The 23,230-nt window shown below is 41.5% G+C and overlaps 1 protein-coding gene across 3 annotated transcripts in view; it reads right to left on the bottom strand.

Annotated features, from left to right (window-relative positions):
* The window catches only part of sema5ba (sema domain, seven thrombospondin repeats (type 1 and type 1-like), transmembrane domain (TM) and short cytoplasmic domain, (semaphorin) 5Ba), a 170,279-nt gene that overhangs the window by 8,981 nt on the left and 138,068 nt on the right, over positions 1 to 23,230 (bottom strand). For all 3 annotated transcript variants that reach the window (XM_042427063.1, XM_042427061.1, XM_042427064.1), the window contains 10 exons: positions 16,271 to 16,388; positions 15,638 to 15,822; positions 13,572 to 13,715; positions 12,342 to 12,489; positions 11,112 to 11,337; positions 10,000 to 10,212; positions 4,910 to 5,080; positions 3,251 to 3,274; positions 2,735 to 2,809; positions 2,081 to 2,218 (listed from right to left, as the gene is read on the bottom strand). In XM_042427063.1, coding sequence (XP_042282997.1) covers positions 2,081 to 2,218; positions 2,735 to 2,809; positions 3,251 to 3,274; positions 4,910 to 5,080; positions 10,000 to 10,212; positions 11,112 to 11,337; positions 12,342 to 12,489; positions 13,572 to 13,715; positions 15,638 to 15,822; positions 16,271 to 16,388 — 1,442 coding nt within the window. The remainder of the gene's footprint in view (positions 1 to 2,080; positions 2,219 to 2,734; positions 2,810 to 3,250; positions 3,275 to 4,909; positions 5,081 to 9,999; positions 10,213 to 11,111; positions 11,338 to 12,341; positions 12,490 to 13,571; positions 13,716 to 15,637; positions 15,823 to 16,270; positions 16,389 to 23,230) is intronic.

The raw sequence follows: 23,230 nt of genomic DNA, 5'->3' as shown, positions 1-23,230 counted from the left end.
CTCATCTCTGCCACCTGCTGAATTGTATCCAGTTCAGTCCCAACGATGGAGCTTGCCTTCCTGATCAGTTTGTTAATTCTGTTCCTGTGTGCTGTGCGAGCACCTCCCCCTAGCACACCACGCCGATCCACGCCTCATCTTCTCACCTAGCAGCCCTGGCTGGATTGTATTGAAGGTGCTTGAAAAGTCAAAGAACATAATCCTCACAGTTGCATCAGAGACGTCCAGATGTTCATGGGCCCTCTGGGTTATGCAGACGAGGGTATCATCCACATCAATGTTAGGCTGGTATGCAAACTGTAGAGGATCCATGTACATACTCAACCTGGGCCTGATGTAGGAGAGAACCAGTTTCTCCAGGGTCTTCGTGATATGCGAGGTGAGGGCTACAGGCCTGTAGTCAGTGGAGTCAGTGAGGTGTCTCTTTTTGGGGAGCAGGGACCAAGCAGGATGTTTTCCACAGTGTGGGGATCCTCTGTAGTTGCAGGCTCAGGTTGAATAAGTGTGTGAGAATTCCACACAGCCGTCTGGAAGCAGGTCTTCAGCAGTCTGGGATGACTCCCATCATGCCCAGCTGGTTTTCCCTGCTTTAGTTTGTCTAGTTCCCTCCTGACCTGAGATGAGTGGAGTGTTGTAGGTGAGGTTATAGGCGAGATGGTGGAGGGAGGAGTATGAGCCACAGGCCACAGGTAAGGTGGGGTGGAGCTGTCAAATCTGTTAAAAAACAGATTCAGGTCATCAGCCAGGTCCTGATCTCCTTCAAGCAGTGATCCTCCCTTCTGCTCCAGACCGGTGGTCTTCCTCATGCCAGTCCAGACCTGCTTCACGCCATCCTGCTGCAGTTGTTGTTCCAGTTTATGCCTGTAGGCTTGTTTCCCCTCTATCTTCACCTTCAGTTCCCTTTGTAGTGCCTTTGCTTTTTCCCTTTCTCCTTCCCTGAAAGAGCCTTTTCTTCTGGTTCAACAGGGCTTTCAGGTTGCTGCTAACCCAAGCTTTATTGTTAGAGAAACACTGAATTTCTCTGCTGGGTATGTTATTATCAACACAGAGACTGATGTGACGCAAGCCCTTCAATATCCTCTCCATATGACTCACAGAAAAAATATATTTTGTGTTCCATGGGATGGATATCAATATTACCCATATAATTCAGCTTCTGGTCATTCTTGGTAAGTTCCACATCCACAAATCAAAATGGTCTGGCTCCAAACCCTGCTTTCATCAGTTTATTTTTGAATTCAAGCAGAAATGTGAAGAACAAAAGAGCTACAAAGACTCTCATTATTTTAAAGGAGATATATTTATTTGAACTCTGTTATAACTCTCGGTATACCTCTTTGTTGTAAATAAGGAAAGTTTTGAAAAAAAACAACTCAACTCTTGCAAGATTTTTGCTGGGGTCACTTGGCTAGTCTGTTGCTTCAGACAGAGCTTTAAGGGCCACAGTCAAGACAAGGCAGCAGTGGTAGAGCCAAAACTACCACTGCTCTGTAACCAATCGGGCTTTAGACTAAGGTTAGGACCGCCTACCTCATTAACATACAGACACAGAAATAAAGAAATAAAAAAATGAAGAAATGTAGAGATACAGAAATAAATAAATAAATGTAGATATACAGAAATGAATAAATAAATGCAGAAATACAGAAATAAATAAATGTTGAAATACATAAATAAATGTAGAAATACAGAAATAAATAAATGTTGAAATACATAAATAAATGTAGAGATGCAGAAATAAATAAACTGATGAATAAATGTTGAAATACAGAAATAAATAAATAAGTGCAGAAAATCCATAAATAAATATATGAATAAATGTAGAAATACAGAAATAGTCTAAATTAAAAGATTTTTATGGACACGCAGAAAAGAAATGCTAGACATTAATTTAATTATGTCCTTTTTCATTACCAAAATCTATTTATTTTTTATTCATTTATGTGTTTAATCATTTATTTGTGCATTTATTTATTTAGTTAAGCTTATGTCATGTTTTTGCTCCAACGGATGACCTTTTCAACCTGTTATGATGAGTATAAAGGAGACTTTACAACTATCTAAGAGCTGATTAACTCACCAGGTATTTCATTGCAGTCTCTGCGCTGAGTGCTGTTCCCCATACAGGGGGTGCTGCCCTGAGCTCCACACACCCGACTCCTCATCTGCATGCCTGAATCATCACAGGCTGACCACAGTGACCAGGCCATCCAGCCACCTAAACACAGAAAAAAAGACAATCAATACAAACCCCAGACAACCACAAGACCAGATCAAACTCAGACGGCCTGGAAACCAGTGCGCCCACCCAAGCTGTCACCACCCGCGGCCTACAAACCTTACAGGCCAGCCAAACAGCCCAAACACACCAAAAAGTGTTTGTGATGTAAACAGGATTGGAAGAGTAAACCCATGGAGAGTTTGTTTAGTGCATAGCGGAGATGTTTGTCTCCTAAGCCAAGCTTTAGTGCCGTTTCCCCACAGCAAGTGACCGAGCAGTAAACAAAGGCTCCTACCCAAGAGGAAAGAAAATTCCCAACTCTCTGCCCCTCCCTTTGAACCGTGCACTTGCTGCACTCTTTCACCCTGTATTCAAAAGCACCGACGTGGAGGCAGCGCAGGCTACCGCAATGAAAGGCTGATGAAAAGACCGGGTTTGTTATTCAGGGTGCTCTCAAGTGTGCAGTTTTGGCAGAGAGGGTTTGAGTAGAGGCAGAGGACAGACCTCTTTTACCTTTCCTATCATTGTGGTGCTCACCGACAGGCTGCTTAGTCTCCGTCATCTGCTCCCTTCTTGCTGCACAACCATCTAGACACACACAACACATCGGCCACCTCAAACATGTTTAATAATCGTGCGTCACTACAGCCTGCTTTAATTGCTTCATTTATTCTCATTTATTTTTGTCACCCGGACGACCTGCGTGATTGCAATGTTGAGTCAGAAGGAACGGCATCAGGCCTGAGGCTCCTCGTTAGTATTCTGTTCTGACAGTCCTTCCTGTCCTCCATTACTGGTAGTGACTTTAATCAAATGACCTGCGACAGGGGCATCAAATATCTCTATGACTGACAGGCAGCGTGCCTCTAATTACGCATGCAGAGAGGGCGGCGGCACCACAAAGACCCCGATAGATGACCAATCTGCTACCTGTCAATAAATGAACAGACTAGGAGATGGACTGGGGCCAGAGATGTTAGTAGGGCCTTACGGGATGTGTTAGTCCACGTCAAACAAGAAACCATTTACCTGATAAAGGAGGTTGATTAGAATCTGAGAAAAGGGAGAAAAATAGACAGGAAGCCATTTACCTTTCTTTGTCTGTAATTACAAGGGAGGCTGGCTGTGAGCACTACTCTCCCCGTGAAGGACAGTCGGGCTAATTCAAAATAAAAAGCAACTGAGGAAATCGACAGTTAAGGGGTAACAGCAATTACATTTGAGCAGAAATCATCTGCAATACAAGACGCCACGAGTGTGCACAAACTTTGAAAGACACACGCTGTACATGCACACCACAGACAATGAATATTTGTACAGGTCATTCTTGTTTTCCACTAAAATGAATCAAGAAGAGATTATAAATCACATTGTGGCACCAAAATGGAAAAAGCTGTTTGATATTAAACCGTGACTCAAGTCAGAGTCAGACTGAAACCTTATTATGAGTTCTGATGCTGGAACCTTTTTTTCTCCTGGATTAGCACGCAGATCTCATAAATATTTCAGTGTCCTTGTGGGAGCAGAATGGGAGTGGGGCGGGGGGGGGGGGTGACACGGAGGGCGTTGTTATACATCTCACATCTCATCATCACATGGTGTGAGATTTTGGGGGGAGGCGAGGCCATCCTCCAAATGAGAAAAGAAAAATCTAACACCAGTAAAACACCCAGTTTTACTCCCACCCAACTTTGTCATAAGCAACTTGTGTTTTACGTTACTTCTTGTTTGTCTTTTTGTGTCATAGTCTTTTTCTATCATTTCACTTTTTTATCTCATATTATGGTCCTATTATTAAATGATCAGTCCATGCAAACAACTAAAAACATTTTTATAGCATTATTCTAGTGGTGTTTTGACATGCTGATAGTTTTGGATTCATTTGTATAGCTTTTAAGATCGTCTGGTGCTCACAGTGCGGAAAAATCACATTACATGTTTTTTTCAGAAAAAAATGTCCTAGTTACTCTTGATAATCCACCAAACACTCAACAGTTCTCTTGAAGTTTGCTTTCTTCTGAAGAAATAGTCCCCATGAAAACTCTATAAATTTTACATAAAGTCATATGTCTGGAACAAGGCCATTAAAATGCATTGGCATAAATAAAAGTTAACCCTAACCCCAACCCAGTTCTTTCCTTTGCAAACTTTGAGAAAGATGTCTTGCAGTGTTATTATAATGTGGCTGAAGTCATCTTTGAATGTTATCTGGTTTTGCACTAATGAAAAAAAACTTTTGTAATTGTTCTGTTAACGGATCAATATACAGACCAACACTTGATACTGTGTTATATGTTTTTTTTCATATCGATATCAAACATGCACTCTAAATACAACAAACCTTCAGACGCATTATGTAAGATTTCCATAAAATCATTACAACAACGCAATATGATCTCTGTATAAACTTTCCAGAGAGGTTGCCATGGCACTCTGAGCTCCGGCAACACAGCGGGAATTGACATGGTGGGAGGACGGGTTGTTTTCACAGCATGACTCTGTTTATCTTTTCATATATCTAAGACCTGGTTTATTCATTAGGAAAAGATGAAAGACGCAATTTAGCGAAGGAGATGACACAGAAAAGACACGGTGTGGGAGACGACTGCCAGCCTTGAGACGTGAGGAAAGGACCCCGAGCAGTGGGGGCATGAGTCATATTTGACTCTTTTTAAAGTGTGACCTTACCATCACAAGTGTGTGTGTTGCACAGGGCCTCTTCAGTGTGTAGTCCTATACAGATATCTCCTCCATTGGTGGGTGCGGGGCTGTTACAGGAGCGTGTGCGTTGGTAGTGACCGCCGCCGCAACCCACCGAGCACTGAGACCAGGACGACCAGCAGGACCACGCTCCTTTCACTGTAACAAATACACACACACACACACACACATTACATACTGCCTTTGCTGATATGATAAGACGCACACTAATCCAAACTATCTTGACTCCCGGTCAAGACTTCTTTTTAGAGGCATACTCTTTATCAGGACAAACATTTTCTCTGGATTGACTTCGGCTCAGTTTGAATACCACAATCAGAACCACAAGCATCTAATCAGGAATGCCAAGAAGCGTCAACAGCACAAACTTTCTGAAAGATATTATTCATTAGACCTTCTTAAGAAACAAACTTCTTCCTTTATTTAGTCTGTCGGATAAAGCTTCTTTAAATATTGTGAAAAGCGCTCCATAAATAAAATAAGTTTCACAGTTCACCAATGTTATATAATGTAAACATCCAACAATACAAACATCTTGTTGAGCCATTTTTATTTCCTTTTGCGTAATGTATAAATGGAATCCTGATTTATTGTTGCATTTCACATTCTTTCTGTCCATTCTACGTTATTCCTTTGTTTTTTATTAATGCAATGTAGTTTCAAGAGCTGTTGACTTAAGACTTTGAATCAAGTCAGACTTAATTCACAGAATAAGGTCTTGAGACTTGACTCTGAATTTACTGCTATGACTTGTTTAAAACTTGACTCCCTAAAGACTTACATTTACATTTAGTTATTTGGCAGACACTTTTATTCAAAGTGACTTACAAGCAAGGTGAGACAATCAAGTGTTAGACGACAGTGACTGAGAGAGAGGTGTGGTACAAATTCCCAAGTAGCTGACCAGCCACAAGTGCAATCAGAAAGAGTGCGGACATGCAGCATTATGGGTAACTCAGTGTGGGAGGGTGCCATTGGTCGCCTTGAAGGCCAGTTTCAAAGCTTTGAACATGATGCAAGCCGCCACCAGGAGCCAGTGGAGAGAGATGAAAAGAGGTGTGACACGAGCTCATTTAGGTCGGTTGAACACCAGACGCACTGCTGCATTCTGAATCCTCTGCAGAGGTTTAACAGTGCATGCTGGTAGTCCAACCAGGAGCAAGTTGCAGTAGTCCAGTCATGAGATAACCAGCGCTTGGATTACGAGTTGTGCTGCATGCTCAGACAGGTGTGGCCGAATCCTTCTGATCTGAGGCATGGGACATGTCCCCCCCTCCTTTCAAAATCTCGTTTGTGTCGCCCCCCCTTACAAAAAGTTTTTTTTTACTGCAAAAATCGTGCTTAATACACAAATGTTTAGCCAGCAGTCAGATTCTTGCTGAGGATGTGAGTTGAACTGCTGATTGTAAGGCTCTCCAAGAAATTGCCACAGATGATAGTAAATTCTGGCGTCTGTGGATGCGGACGTGTTCCACGCATGCACACTTGAAAAATTGCTCAATGATTGAGCAAGTGGCAGTTCATAAAAATGAAATGCCAACAGCAACAGTTAAATTTAATGTGTTTCTTTGGAGAGGAGATGAAAAGAAAGAAAGGAAATGTGAGTAGGTTGATTAGAAGGCTATTCGGTAAATTAGCCAAGGATAATCATATTTTCTGTCTAGACTTGCTGATGTTAGGCTAACGTTGACTGAGCCAACACTGATACACTCTTGCTAGGCAATGTTGTTACTATTACTAACATTCACTGGAGAGTGAAATAGTCACCTTTTCCTGGGGGAGGACCCGAGACCTTTGGGCTGAGGCCTAAAGGACATGAGACTTTGAAAAGGAATGATAAAAAACTTTCAAAGACTTGAGACTTGACTTTGACTTGCTCCAAACCCCAGCCTTGCCAGCTCTTTTTGTATTTGTTGTCTCCAGGGCATAGCAGGGATGTATAAAATCAGTTTTAACCCTGACACTGAATGTATTTATCTGTTGCACCACCTGGGCACCTTTATGCATTTTTAAATATTCAGACTGAATATTTATCACAAGGCTACGTCGCTCAGCTTAACATACAGCAGGGCTCAGCTGGTGGAGCTGGCCTCAGGTACACTAACAAGCACAATGGTGAAAAATAATGCAATCGTACAAACAATAAACACATTCTGTTTGTTCAATCAGAAACAACATTTTCTTTGTCTTCTCAAGCTTTTTCTTTTGAGATGGAGTTTAATATTTTTCAAATTATACACAATTTCCATTTGTCTTTTGTCTTACTGTTGCACACACTGGATACATGGAGGATGTCATATGTTTTTCCTTCTTTCTATGTTCTCCTGTGTAAATGACAGTTGGGGTTTGACTCTGTTCCAGATCATATCTTACTTTGCCTTTGCTGTGTCCTGTCTTATTCTTGCATTGATTCAGTCTTCCCATGGGCACCGTTAATATTTCATCTGATCTAATCAGAACAGTGTGACTGACTAATTGACTGGCTGGTTGACTGGCTGACGCTCCTCTGACTGACGGAGGGAAGCGGCGTTGCCAGGTAACGTCACAGTGCTGCAGAAAACTCCATTAGCTGAGTGGATTAGTGTGACACTGAGAGTGATGCAGGCTGTGACTACTTACCTCTGACTAACTGGCTGTTTACCTGACTGACTGGCTTAGTGTCCAACTCACTGAATTACTGAACGACTCACTGACTACCTGACTGACATACTGTGTTTATGACTCTCTTACTGTCTGCCTGTTCTTCAGTGCGGCTGAGTTGCTGTGCTCACTTGTGTTTAGAAATAAGAAGTCAAAAATGGGAAAAGTGCCATTCTTGATCTCCATGTGTTTGTTTGCCTGCTCGCAAACACTAGAAACTTTCATTTGAAGTGGATGAAGCAAATTTATTGCTAAAGCTGCAGACTTAAGTTATTCTAGAGTCACTTGAAACTTAGGACTTGAAACTCGACTTTTGTGAGACTTTGACTTTAATTGAATGACCTGTAACTGACTTGTGACTTGACTTTGACTTATCTCAATTGACTTCAGACTTAACTTGGCCTTGACTTGGACTACTTGATACTCAACTTGGACTTATAAACAGTTCTAAGTGAAACCGAATGCTTTTCACACCTGAAGACTTGCAACTGACTAGCAGTTTGCCTATGATGACTTTAGACTTGAGTTGAGACTGACTTTGTCAATACTTAAGACTTGGTCTCAACTGACTTTAGGGGTGACTTGGACTAAAGACTTAAAATCAGCTGTGTGTGTGCCAGTGATCGATCTGAAGGCACATTACGTTGAATTAATGATTCTTTTAAAAGCTTACAATCTTGTAAAAGTAATATTTGCTGACTGTTGTCTGTAGGAAGGAGGGACAGCCATGTAAATCTGACATCATGCCAGGAACACAAACCTAACCTAGAGGGCTGTTATTTAGGTCAGAAGTAAGAGTTCTTATGATGAAAGTCATAATTGAACTCAGGCTGACTGTGACTTACTGACAAACTCAATGACCGCCTGCCTCTGTCTCTCTCTCTCTCTCTCTCTCTCTCACACACACACACACACACACACACACATACACATACACACATGCTTCCTCCACACACACACTAACACTATTCATTTCAATCTCCACAGCAATCTATATTGCCTCCATCCTTCTCCTAATCTCATCATCAATTACTATTTCACACTCATTCTCTTTTTGTCAGTGGCCTTGTCCTTCTCACCTGCGTGTCTACCTGGGGCAGGCGCTGTGAGACCGGCTGTACACGTGACACTCATGGGGAAAGGCTTGTGGGAAGTAACCAAGGTTGCCTCGCCTCGGCTCACTTGGGTTATATGTTTCAGTTGCTAAAGTAACTGCTAGGGACTTCATGTGGATTTTAACAATAGCATTTGAAATGCATTACAGGAACTTGATCAGCTTTGGACTAACCAATCATAAATCATTAATTCATAAGGAACTGGTCATGAATACTTAAAGTGAGCTCTTAAGAGGATATCAGACCTTGTTGCAATGCCAACCATTGTGTGTGTGTGTGTGTGTGTGTGTGTGTGTGCGTGCGTGTGTGTGTGTGTGTGTGTGTGTGTCCTCTGTGAGGTTTAATAAGTATAGCATGTCAGTGCAGCAGTCCATGGTCAGCAGAGTTGTAGGTCAGCTGATTATGGTTTGATGAGGAGTTTGAAAGAGATAACTTCATTTGTCCAAGGGCTCTTTCTGCACTGCTGCAGCTGCTGGTAACCATTAGCTAATGAAGCTAATGATCCACTCAGCAGTATTTTACTACTACTACTGACCCCCCTCTCTCTCTCTCTCTCTAGATATATATATATATATATATATATATATATATATATATATATATATATATATATATGTCTCAGTGTGCATATATTTTCTTTTTTAACCAGTAATAAACTCAGTGAGTTAGAAAAAGGCCAATAACTGAATGATGTGCATTCTGTGTTTGCAACTTCCTGCACTCAAATTGTATCAGAAACAATGTTGGAAAGACTAAAACGGTCGCGTGAAGTGTTTGTATGAAGTGTTCACATCTTCAGACTAATGTGACAGAGTTATTTTCCATCAGATTCAAACACACCAGCAGCCTGAACCATACAGGTAAAGATCATTGTTGGGTTTTTTTGTTTTTTTTGTACATATTATTATTATTATTATGTTATTATGATTACAAAAATGAGCAGGAAAATGTCAATATTACTGAGATTTTCTGTCCCCACTCCAAAATTTTCCACTGTAAATTCAGGCAAATAAAATTGTTCATCACAATTTACAGTAAATGAGGCCATCTTGCAGCAAACACAGTTGAGAAAATACTTCCTATTATACAAATGAAAGAGGAAATGCAATGTCAATTAAGGTCATTAGAAGAACAATAAACGCTTAAACTAGAGTGTTTGCTGTCCAAATGGTATTTCTATAATAGAATTTTCATTTGTATTATTGATTTTGTTTTTTATTTAATTCTGACCCGTTTTATTAAACAACTGTACACATGGATGCAGTCAGTCAGGTAGAGATGGTTCTTGTGTGTCCTACTCACCAGGACAGGCCTGCACGTTACAGTCCTGGTATTCGACAGGTGAACCACGACAGACGACTGGGGCGCTCTTCCCCTCTGGTCCTGCGCAGCTCCGCCGACGGGTGCGGTAACCTTTGGCGCAACTCTGAGAGCAGCTCGACCAGGTCTCCCATGATGACCAGCCAGCGCCTGACACTCTCACCACCGGCGTCTTCAGGAGCTCCTCAACGAGGGCTACAGAGACACGACAGAGTGGATAAAAAAAAAATCCACATCAGATCAAAGACACTGATATATATGCAGTCCTGTCAGATTGAGAGTTTAAAGACTTTCAAAGAGAGATATGAAGCATGCAGATTCTTTGAGTATGAGTCATACTGTGTATATGACTTTGCCGGTAGGCATATTTCTCTGTCTGTCCTCACAAACGCTGCCTGTGTCCCTCACGCATCCCACAGTTCCCTGCTGTCAGTGTTTCATCAGTTTGTCAGAGTCGATGCGGCCCCCCAGGAGGCGGGCAGGGGGAGACAGGTAATCGATTCAGGAGAGGGGGGCATGAAAAAGCCACCAGTGGAGAGCGGTGGACTGAGACCCTGTGTAGCTCTCTCTCTGTCGGTGTGTATTTGGGAGTGCTGGACTGTGACCCTGTCACTAACAGGTCTAACAGGAGGGCACTTTCAACATGTCACGCTCCTACTGGGAGAAATTTTAACACGCCACTGCCTTCTCACTGTGTTCATACAGGAGGGTGTGTGCGTGTGTGTGTGTGTGTGGTAAGTGTGCAGTATGTGTGCTTGAGTACACATAATAACAGATTTTGAACCTATTGAAATTTCCTCCCAGAAACACTAAATAAATCAGCTCACACTTTGCCATTCAATTTTTTGTGCATTTTCTTTTCTATCAACTCCTACTGAAAAAACAATAAATTATACGTTTTCATTATTATTATTATTTATTCCAATGATTTTTGAACATAAAATGCAATATCTACTAACTATTACTAAGTAAAAAACAAAACAAAATAAACATTGTCCCAATAAGTGAATTTAATTCCCATCAGTGTTAATCTCCTACACCCAGAGATCTGACCACCTGATCACATCACTGTCTCTGTCAGCTGGTTAACTTACTATCAGTCTCACAGGCTGCTGTGCCATCGTTGGGGCAGAAGCGTGTCTCCACCTTTCTGCGTCCGATCTGCAGCTCATGGGGATCGGGCAGGTGAGCTCGGCACATGTAGCGCATCCTCTGCTCCTGACGAGCCCCGCCTTGTGTCACGTTTACAGGCATCCAGGGTGTCCAAGGTGTGTTCCTCTTCACCTCTGGACACGCCTCCAGGTTACAGGCCTTGTATTCCTGAATGGGAAGGTGGCGCAGGTTGAGGTTGCAGAGTGGTAAGTTTCATTCAGCATTTAAATTTGTAAATTTAATCAGTGCAGCATTTGCCTTAAGGGTGGTGGCATATGAGAATAGATCATGGGGTTATGAAATGTAAAGGGTTCATCTCTTGGCAATCTGTCTTCTAGATTTTAAAATTTCTCATGAACAAACTGGCTCTAGAGGGGGTCACCAGGATGACCTTTTGCAAACAAGAACATCCAAAACCAATTTTGTTGAAATCGGTCTTTTATATTTTGAGATATTTTTGTTTAGAAGTCTTTTTTAAATTGATCTTCAAATGAGCACAGTTTCATACCAATCTGACACTAGGTAAACTGACAAACAATGTTATCTCCTTTACAGTTCCTATAAAAACCACAACTGTATGCACTGTGTGTTGGGAGATACTGAAATATTGACATTCAAATTAAAACTTGAAAACTCCAGGCGGTCCCCCGAGACCGTCAATCATCACAGTGACAAAAATCATCCTGCATTTTTCACATTAAAAATAAAGGAAATGTGACATTTTGTTTTGACGTCAAGGATTTCATTGACATTTAACGGGCATTTTTTTGTAAACAAACAGCAGAAAGGTGATATGCTGTCACTGTAGCTTACTCCAGTTGAGCCATTTAAGATCAGGAGAGAAAATCTAAACAGTTTTATCTCTGCTGTCATTATCGCCTGCTCTATAATGATTTTAATCTCACTCTATTAAAGTGTTGCTGTCCAGCTTCCACCTGAAAGAAGAGTAATATGAATAGATTTACATGTTAGCAACAGAAGCAGCTTGTATCTCTTTAAAAGACTTTTAATTTGTACTTAAACCGATGCATTTCTGATTAGGAGGGAACGGCTGTATTTGGCCTCCAAGCTCTATCATAGCAGCAGGGAGACAGATTCTACTGAGGTTGACTGACGTTCTTCTGTTGTTGTTATTCATCGGACTGTGTGTATATGTGTGTTTGTTTTCCTACCAGTGCACATCCTGGGCAGCTGTTGCCATTCTCGCAGGTGCGGACCCTTGAGTGAACGCCTCCCCCGCACTCGGTGCTGCACTTGGTCCAGGAGCCCCACGGGGACCAGAAGATCGGTTGAGGACAGGAAACCCCTTCATTGCAAAACCTGAGAGATGGTGACATGAGGGGTTTAAGAGAACTGAAAAATACAGGTACCAGTGAGAGTCATAGTCTTGAGATTTGACTTCAGACATGACTTGGACTTGAAATAGTTGACACCTATTGCCTTAAGATTTGAGATTTGAAAGCTAAAACATTAAAGTCTCAAATTTTGACCTGATAAAATTACAAAACAACTACAAAAACCTAACCTTAACAGAAAACAACAGCATCTGTTCACTTAAAATGTTATGATCTAGTTTAAGTTTCCCAACTTCTCATGGCTGTTCAAATAATGAATGTTCTCTCTGAGAAGCAAAGGTATAATATATAATATAATATAATGCTGAAAAACCTCTTGGGTGCAGGGTTGGATGGCTGTGCACACAGAGCATCAGACTTTCACACCAGAGACCACAACCGGTCTCCTCCACCCTGATCAAAGCACGATAGCTGATAATGTTTGGTGAATAAAACATTGTGTACTGCAGAAGAGTTGTGCAACGTGTTTTCACTTCGATGGACTTGCACTGAAGCTCACACTGGTCTGAACCTGGCTGTTTGTGTGTTCTCATGGTTGTAAAAGTGTTGCAATCAGTTTCCTTACAATAGCCACACCACAATCCCCTAAACCTTAACCAATCAAAGCTACATAAACCTAACCAAACTTTAACCATAAAGCAGTCATATGAATAATTTTTTATACAGTTATTTATTACAGTTTAGGAAGGCACTGAAAAACAATAGCATCCTCCCCAAAGGGCATTCAGATCCAAAAAGGCTTTTATGGCTTGTAAAGTTAAACTTGACAGACTTGAGACTTGACTTGGACTTGGACCTAAATCAGCTGAGTATGCTGGCTGAGTGAGGACAAGATAAATCAAATGTCTACTGCATCCTATGTAGCGTTGATATGTTGAATATGTCACATTTATCACTGTATCACATTCAAAGACTTTTTTAGCACACAGGGGAGTCATGCTGAGCTAATCATTCAGTTGAAATAATTCCCTTGACATCTGCAGTCTTCAGTGTACGATGTTTTGGATTGGTATAAGTTACTTTATCATCACATCTGGTTTTCCTCACCTCTCGTCCCTGCTTGGGCCGACGCAGACACGGCCGCCGTGTCGGGGTGAGGGGTTATTGCAGGAACGCTGGCGCAGCTCAAAGCCTGTACCGCAGGTTGTGCTGCACTGTCCCCATGACGACCAGGGCGTCCAGCCTCCATTTCTATGGCAACAGACACATGGGAAAGTATAAGCAATCCATTTCACAATGGTTCCAAAACCTGCATAATTATTATTATTCACCAATGCTTTTAGTATTATTCTTTCACATGTGGTTCTCTCATGCTTGCTAAAGGGAAAAAAGAAACAGCTTTTTAGCTTTGTCTAATCATTCCTCTGACTCTATGCGTCAGGAAACAGGAATGCAAACACACACAGGGAGCTCATTCTGACAGGGAAACATTCATTCAATTTGCTTATGTGCTTTGTTCCTGGGTAGCACTCCTCATGATTTAATTGCCACTTTCTGCAAAAGCACAATTCAATTTCAACACCAGGGATTAAATCTGGCATATCTATCCGGTGGGATGAAGGTGCCTAAGCTCTTTGTCTCGGCTCTGCTCTCTGTTACACTGATAGGCCAATTCCCCTGCAGACAGAGGCGGTGAGAGGTGTCATAAGGAGAACCTGGATGTCACCTACATTTTCTAATGAGGTTCCTCACATTGATGATCTTTCTCATGTTCTGTCAGAGCATAAATTGTGCCCTGAGGTAGATTCTTCAAAGTCCATCAGGACACTGCTGCTACAATATCAGAGTTTAAGAAAAGATGTTAGAGTTCAGCTGGTCGGATTCATTTGTAAAATGACTGTCTCACTGTGCTCAATCATAGTATTGTAATAATGTACAGTATGCGGGAGCCAGGATACATAGTAGTATAAGCTCAACTAACCTCAATGTAGACCATCTTTTTACATATGGTACACTATAGATCTTATTATTTATTCATATATGTATTGTCATATATGATTGTTATGCTAATACGCCGCAAATCCGCCGTTTCCGGAGAAACATGTTTATTTGTTAAGCATCTCTCAAACACAGAGAAGTGCTCTACATAAGCAACAAATGCACATGCATTAGAGTAACAGTTAAAACACAATAAATAAACCAATTACAGTAGAATAAAATAAAATAAAAATGGACAAAAAAATAATAGATAAGGAGAAGCGTTTCAGTACTGTTACACTTCAGAAAGGACAGAAGTTTAATTGATCATACACACAGAAAAACAAGAGTTTTTCATTTAGATTTGAAAGTTGTGACAGTTAAGGTTCATTTAAGATCATCAGACAGTTGTTGCCATCTGTATGCAGCTTGACAGCTGAATGCAGGTTCTGACTCAAGGTACAGTAGACTTACTGGGTTAATATTAGTCAAAAATATCAGAAATGTATTTAGCACTAAGGATGTTAACATCCTCTTCCTTCTAGCAGTAGAGCTTTTAAATCTATTCCATAACTAACTGGATGCCAGAGTAAATATTTAAGAACAGGAGTGATGTGCCCAGTCCTCGTGGTTCTTGTTAGAACTCTGGCAGCAGCGATCTGAGCGTGCTGAAGATGTCTAATGGTCTTTTTGGGAAAACCAGATAAAAGATTGGTGTAAAATTGCATCCTACTGGAGATGAAGGCACAAATGAGTTACTCTAAATCTTCAACAGACATGAAATCTTCAATTCTTCCTATTTGCTGTGAATAATAAACGGCTGACTTTGTTACTGCCTTGATGTGACATGCACATCCATAAAAATGCCAAGTTTCTGCTTTCTACTTGTTCTAGTGCTGCAATAAAGCTGAAAAATAAAACTGAGTCTTTCCTCCTTGTTACCAAATACAGTGATTTCATTCCTCTTTTTTAATTTACTGAAAGCATCTTTTCAGTTTGCTGAATCATTGTATCATCTGTTCTATTGTTGTATTCATTATTATTCCTTAATCCATACTTCAAGAATTTATTTACATTAAATATTCCTAAAAAATGCCACACAAATTATTATGATTATCATATATCATGGTTATAATTATTATCATTGTTTTATTATCATCATCAGTGTAAAAATGAATCACTTATTCTTTTCCTACCTTGAGCAGTTGGAGACTTCAATGGTGGGGCCCTCACAGTTCTTGCCTCCACAGCGAGGGGCAGGGCTGTCGCAAGACCTGGAGCGACACAAGCAGGAGCTCACACCATCCACCCCGTCGTCATTGTTGCAGGTTTGCCATGGCGCCCAGGCTCCGAAGCCGCCATTGGTGGTCTGGTTTCGCAGCTGGAAATCAAACATCCGGTCATGAGGAGAGTTAGATCAGGTTGACGAAAATCAGCCTAGTTTATTCAACCATCCAGCACACGTGTGTCAGTAACTGCTCAGAGCACTTATGATTTTTAGAGCACATGGCTCATGCTGCCAGACAGGACTTTTCTTTCTAAGCCTGAGAGAAAGAGTTTTTAGAGGATTATAGGAGAATACATTTCCCGCAATTCACTTCAGCCAAACTCAATCCACTTGATCTCAGTGAAATCTAATCCATTTCAGTCCAATTCACGTTCCTTCTCTCCTCCACTACTCGTATATCCTGTCCTGTCATGTGCAACACATCAGTCATCGTGAGTCATGGATGATGGCAACCACTCTGATGTGTGAGAGATGAGGCCCCATGAGGACAGGTGTGACGGTGTATTTACTGTTAAGAGAACGGTGGTTGCGTCAGTCTTACCGGACACACAGTGATGTTCTGCTTCCACTGGCTCATATTGGAGCTGTCCTCCAGTGTTGTGCAACGGCGCTGCCTGAAGTCCCAGCCGCAGTAGGGGTCCCTCGCCTCCAAGCATAGCCTACAGGGGGCAGGAGAGAGAAAAGGGAAGAAAGAGTATGTTATCAGCAAACTGAGTAGTTTATTTGCTAAGTAAAGACAGTGAACATTAATCAACGATACTGTAAATGATACCAGTTAGCCAACAACTTTGTAGTCCCAGAGAGATGTAACACTGTCACAAAATAAATGATAAATATATTTTAAGAGCAACTTCATACCTGTTTTAGATTAAAAAACTACAAAAGTAGATTTAGTGTTAAACCTGCAGTGCAAAACTTTTCCATATAAATGAACATCTGTTACATTCAAACCCTTGACGCATAAAATCACACAATGCTGATTAATCCCATCACCAACAGGTAAATTTCTCTGTATTTCACAGTATACTGGAGTTTTTAATCTGGTGTCGGGTCTGACAATCCTGTGCTGGCCAGATGAATACATACTGCACATGCTCTATGAACAGAGCATGCAGCCAGACTTCAGCCAGCTGAGCCGGCTAACTTCCGGTTAGCTCTCTGCTAACTTGAATGGGGATTTAAATAATTTAATCTTCTAGACTTTCCAAATGTTTTTGGACTGGATGGATCAAATTCTGATAGTGAAATGAATCATTTTGCAGGGGTTGTGTGACACTCAAAACAATTTATCCACCACTTTGTAGTCGCAACAGTAGCAATGGAGTAGGCTGAGGTGGAGTCTATGACGTAAGCACATGTCGACAGTGTATTTATAATTACTCTCACTGCCAGAAGAGGGAGACAAAAGTCCTGCACTCCAGCTTTAAGTTGAATATGCAATAAATAGATAGATCAACTAAAAAACAACTAAAAATAATAAAACTGTGAAGTTGGATATGAGCATATGGAGCGATTGCAAAAGAAGCTAATATAGACAAATACAGCATTGAAGTTTAAGTTCAGCACTTTGCACCAGACTCACACCACATTGTGACAAGTCATATCCAGACTTGCTGGCTTCAGACCTGCACGACATGCATTCAAAAAACCTCTGAAAAATAACAAAAGCAGACTTTTTAGTGCATCATTCTTCCTTCTGCTCTCACACAAACACCATACACGGTACATCACCCAAACAGTGATTAAATATTTGTAAGCTCCTCCAGTAAAACAGAGGCCTAATGACGGCTAATTAAATCTAAAGCTGTTAATGACGAGGCTAATCCACCAGAGCTGATCTGCCTCCGGAACGCAGGATGAAGGCATCAACTGAATAACTCCTTTCTCTCAAAGGCTCCCCTCCACTTTCTGCCACCCTCCCTCCCTTCCTCTCCTTTAAACCTCGCCTTTTGTCTCACTCTTTCTTCATCTATCCTTCTCTCCCTCTCACCCTTCTCCCGCTTCTTCTCGACTCCTCCATCACAGCGTCTTTCCCTTCCTCCTCTTCTTCCTCTTTCCATTCAGCTGAAAGGAGAGATTCCTGTTGTTGTGTTTTTTTTCTTTCCTGGCACAGACCTTCATGGTTTATTTGAAGAGCCCTGTAGTGTTTTAGCCTGGAGGTTGAGGAATCTCCAAGTGTTGATACAGCTCTCTGTGCCAGGTCTGGGGCTCCGTGGTGAACCCGAGGTCGGCTTAGATCCAATAAAGACATTACTGCTTAGCCAGCACATCAGCGGTGACCCCACAGACAAAGCGAGAGAGCAGAGGAGGGGAAAAGGAGAGAGAGAGAGAGAAAGAGAGACCATGTTCTTTGGTGATCTGTGGCACAACTGAAAGAGGACGACTCCCTTCATGACTGATGTACTCACCAATAACCTTCCTGTGTCAATTTAATTAAGTGACACTATTACAGCGACGGATGCAATCTCCAATACAGATGAAACAATGATCATAATGAGGTCAGCCACAAATTCACAGTTCAGTGAACCTAATAGTTCTTTTGAAAGGGAGGAGTGTGTTGCCATTTTGGCTCAAGGTCAACCATATTACATCTATGACAGCTCTGATGTGTGGCTCTGCACTGTCATTGTTGCTGAAATTCTGAGCACACACATACGACCGACACACACACACACACACACACCGGTACAGAAAACCAGCTAAGCGGAACAATTAATAAGCACGTATTTCAAGGAGGAAATAAATATGAAAGAGAGAGGTGGGAGAGATTTGAGGCCTAATTAGCTCAGGGTAACGTGTGCTGAGAGGCAGGCTGGGAGGATTCTGACCTCTGGGAGCAACGCCTTTAGTCCTGGATTCACCCTCTTTGCATTAATTTAGAGAAAAATGATGGTCGAAACATGAAAAAAGACGCCTGCGGCTAGACCGAACCATTCAGCCTATAAGACCAGGAAAACGTATCAGTTGGAAAGAACTGCTGATAAATTAATTGCAGCGCAGGTGAGGATAGAGGTTAATGTTATAGGAGTAAGATATTCACACAGCTGCAGGCGCACGCAACACACACACACGCACCTAAAACACAACGTGAAGCAACAGTTTGTCTGATTCTGTCTATCCCTGAATATTTACATTTGAATTCAGCACTTCAGCACCATAAAGTATTGAATGTTTGGCAAAAGGTTGTGTTCTGTCTTTGTAAGGTCTAATTGACAGTGGCATTCCAAAGTTTGATTGACTTCAACATATATTGCATCATTTTCTGTTAGTGTGAAAGAGTTAAGTACATTGATATCTTGTATACTAACTGAAAAAGAAGTATATTCTGACATATATAGCATACTGTATTCTATTATTATAATATGGCATGGGACACAGCTTAAGTTTGCAGTTTCATTTTCCCCAATCATTACCTAACTGGAGGCCATTTCATAAGCAAGGATTTACTATTAGAGGGGGAGAGGAGGGCGTACCACGGCATTTAGCTCCCACTCTGACCTTTTCTGCATGCTAGCTAAACACATTTTGTGTCCTCACAGCTCACCGTTTTTTAAAAATAGGACCGGTGTAAAAGTCAATTAGAGGCGGTGTGGGTGGAGAGAGGGCTGTGTGATGAGAATAGAGAAGCTAATTTCTGTAACAGGAAGTGTGGATGGATGTCAGCCATGACAGGAGGCTGAGTCTGCAAGATACACAGGAATGTGAATGTGTGTGTGTGTGTGTGTGTGTGTGTGTGTGTGTGTGTGTACATAATCAAATGCCTCATTTGTGTACACTGTAGGGGCGTGTTTTTGTACTGTGGGTGTGTCACCATGTGTGAGAGCATTGCTTTGACAACTCTGCAGGGCTGATATTTAATTCAGCAGCTTGCGTGCCCGGTGGCACACTATATCAAAACAGAGAAGCCAAGGAACATGGCCTGTTAAATTTTAAACAGGCCAAGCGGCAAAACCCACCAGCCCATAAAACAATATGTCTGGACGACTGGCATCGGAAGATAAATCTGCCGGATTCTCTCTGTGGGGATGTAATTGGCATTTTAAATCGTTTGTGAATGCTGTAAAAACCAGTGTCTCCTTTTATTACAGGCCCTTTAACAACTAGACATAAAAACAATAGTTCACCTCGCCTTTAATGGCACGCCGTCAGTGTATAATTGCAAATATGATCACCAGAACTGATAAATTATGGATTATAATCAGCCATTATTAGCTGTAGCACTGACACATGGGAATATGTTAGAGAATGCTGTCTGGAGGGTCTAACTCAGTTAAACATATGTCTGCATATACCTGCTTCTCTCCATCTCTCCACACCAGTTATATCACTTTCTGCAGTCGCTCCCAGGAGACCACCGCTGACAGGCTCTCCCTCCTCATCCTCTCTCCAGGGGAGAGAGCCTGTCCCTGGGGCTTTTTTCCCCGTTGCGCCAGGCTGAGCTGGCCATTTAGGAAGTCTGCTCATGATGAATCGGAAACAGAGAGAACTCCTGCTAGCACTCAACGCTAATACATCCAATTAGGCCCAGTTGGAGCCAGGCTGAAGACTGATAGTGCCGGGTCCAAAAAAAAAAAAACAGGAAAACAAAAGGGAGATGGCTGTCTGCCAAAAAATGCCTGCTGTCCTCTGTGTACAATTTTAGCCCCTGGTGAATAAAAAGTAGCTGCATCATCACGGGGAAACAAAACGGAGGCAAAGCCAGGGCACAAGACAGACACACACACACACAAATACGTGCAAAGGATATACTGTTTATATATAATTAAGATATATCAATCTTAATGTTGTGTCAATGTTCATATTATCGTTATTTAATGCTTTGGCAACATTGTTCTCAAATCTTTCATGCCAATAAAGCCAATGGAATTGAATTGAATTGAATTGAGAGGACCAAAACAGTGTAAATGTATCAAAAGGTGAGGTGATAGATGGCAAAAAGATGATAAATGAATGAAACAGGAGAGAGAGGGAAAATACAAGACACTGAGATGAATTATACAAATGTGGAAAGACATAACACAAGACAAGAAAGCAAAAAGAGCCAGAAAGGCGAAGTTGAGAGCAGCACTAAACTTCACCTCAGTACTACAGGTGGGGTTTGATAGCATTCTATCAATCCAGTCAGTTAATCTGAATCCAGTATGAAATCTTCTTCTCTTTCTCCATCAAGTATCTACACAAACTCACGCTTTGCAGGGTCATGAGGTGCTGACAGGTTAGCAGTGCCTCTTTTCCTTTTGAATCCCTTATTGAATATAATTAAGTTATCTTTCAACATTTGTAACAACATAGTTACATGTAAGTAAAGATTTAGCTGAGATCTATTAGCATTTGTTGGCTGAGAAGGCAAAAAACTGCACTTTTCAGCAGCAGCCTAATCAATGTTAACGACCTGTAGCTACAACCTGAAAATGAGAAAAGTAGCAGAAGACATGAAATGTTGATTAACACATATCTGACAAATTGATATAAATGGTGAAAACACCTTTGCACCAGCTAATTGCCTCAAATACCGGAGGTCTCGATTCATAATTATCACGTTGAAAAGCTTAACATATTGATATGATATGCATAAAATTGGCAGAAATTGACGTGACAGGGTGCTGCGATGGCCTAGGTTTTGAGGCACTGACCATGAACCACAACATCCATGGTTCACGTCCAGCTGGGAACCTTTGTTGCATGTCATTCCCTCTCTCTCTCTCTCTCTGCCCCCATTTTCTGTCAGTTCTCCTCTGTCTATCTTGAAAAAAGGGGGGAAAGGATGAAATTGAAGTGACCAGGTTGTCATTTGACAATAAAAGACTCATCACACTGTTAGTGTTGTTGAACTGTTAGAACACAGTTCACTCACAACCGCAGAGTGACATTACAGAGGGGTGCTTCATACCCTCACCAACCATCTTTGACTGAATACAGACAACAGCCTGGTTGAATAGAGATTTGTTAATATTAGAGCTCAGCAAATCTGTTTATTGTTACAGATCCAAACTGGAACTGGAACTCAAACTTACTCGGTACTCATTGTAGGCACTTCCTTTCTTAAGAAATATATATATATATATATATATCACAACCTTCCTCTTTTGTAAGCAGCAGATTTGAAGGGTGGAGAGCTGGAGGTTAAGACGTAGTGCCGGCCCCAATCAAGGCTGAAAGACAGGAGGGCAACAAAGTCATACAGACGGATACAGAAGGAGAGAGAGAGCAAAATGATTACACTGAGCTGCGGCCAGAACAAAGCCTGTAATAAAAGTAACAGCATTCTGCAGCAGTAATAAATACCTCCACTGTGTGAACACCATCTCGATCTCTCTCTCTCTCTCTCTCTATCTCTATCTCTCTCTTTCTCTCAGTTCTTGGCTGCTGAAGTGTTCCTCTGATTGGTCATACAGGCTTAGTGGCAGTGAGCTCTAGAGGCCTGCTGACAGGCTGGCAACCACAGCAGACAGTAAATTGGGTTTGCTGGGGACGGGCCTGTAAGCTCCCCTCACACACAGGGAAAGACGGGAAAGTTCACACCGCTGTATAGGGGTGCTATAGGGACTGATTCTAAAGTATAACGCAACATGTCATACACACTGGTCTTAACAAGCAGCTACACACACACACACACACACACACAGATTGTAGCAGAGATGCTAATGGTCAGTGGTTTTCCTCGATGGCCACTTAGTGGTTTTCATGATGTTGTTTTAAACTCCTGCTGCAGGCGGACTGAGCTTCCTCGGCCTCATGACTGCTGCTAGGTCACTGTAAATCACACACACACCTCACACACTCAGCAAATTGAACTAAAGCCCTCAGGCGAAAATTTAACTATCACCAACAGGGCAATTGTACCTGTTGTAATAAAACGTAATGTTTATTTAAGCAGATGTGTGAGCGGCAGTTTGGCTGCAGGAAGAGAACCACTACAGAAAACCTGATTTGTTTCATTTCACCCTCCTCAACATTATCCTCATCATTTATTCAGCATTTCCTCCTTTGCCTGCTCCTTGTAGTTATTTTAGTTTCTATGTTTTTTCTTGCCTTTTCTCCTTTCTCATGCCCTTTCCTCTCCTCATCACCAGCTGCAAAAACAGTAAAAAACAAAACAAAACTCACTTGCTCATGTAAAACCACTCTTCACTGTCTGACACGTTCAGTTCTTACAAATGAGCAGTGGTGGAAAGCAACTAAGTACATTTATTCAAATGCTGTACTGAAGTACAATTTTGAGCGACTTGTACTTTACTTGAGTATTTCCATTTGATGCTACTTTATATACCGTCACTCCACTACATTTCAGAGGGAAATATGGATGATATAACAAGCTTTTAAAATACAACACATTGGTTTCCAACCCTTTTTGGCTTTTGACGTCTTACATAAAGCAGTGTGTAGTCGGGGTCACATTTCACATGTCTATGAGTTGTTAACAGCTCCACCAAATAGTGATTTTTCCCTCTAAACTTCTCACATGCTTTCATTTCAATAAATGTTCAAATGATCCAATAAT

The sequence above is a fragment of the Thunnus maccoyii genome, chromosome 11 (genome assembly GCF_910596095.1).
Source record: "Thunnus maccoyii chromosome 11, fThuMac1.1, whole genome shotgun sequence".
Classification (NCBI taxonomy): domain Eukaryota; kingdom Metazoa; phylum Chordata; class Actinopteri; order Scombriformes; family Scombridae; genus Thunnus; species Thunnus maccoyii.
This window is presented reverse-complemented; position numbering and strand designations above follow the sequence as displayed.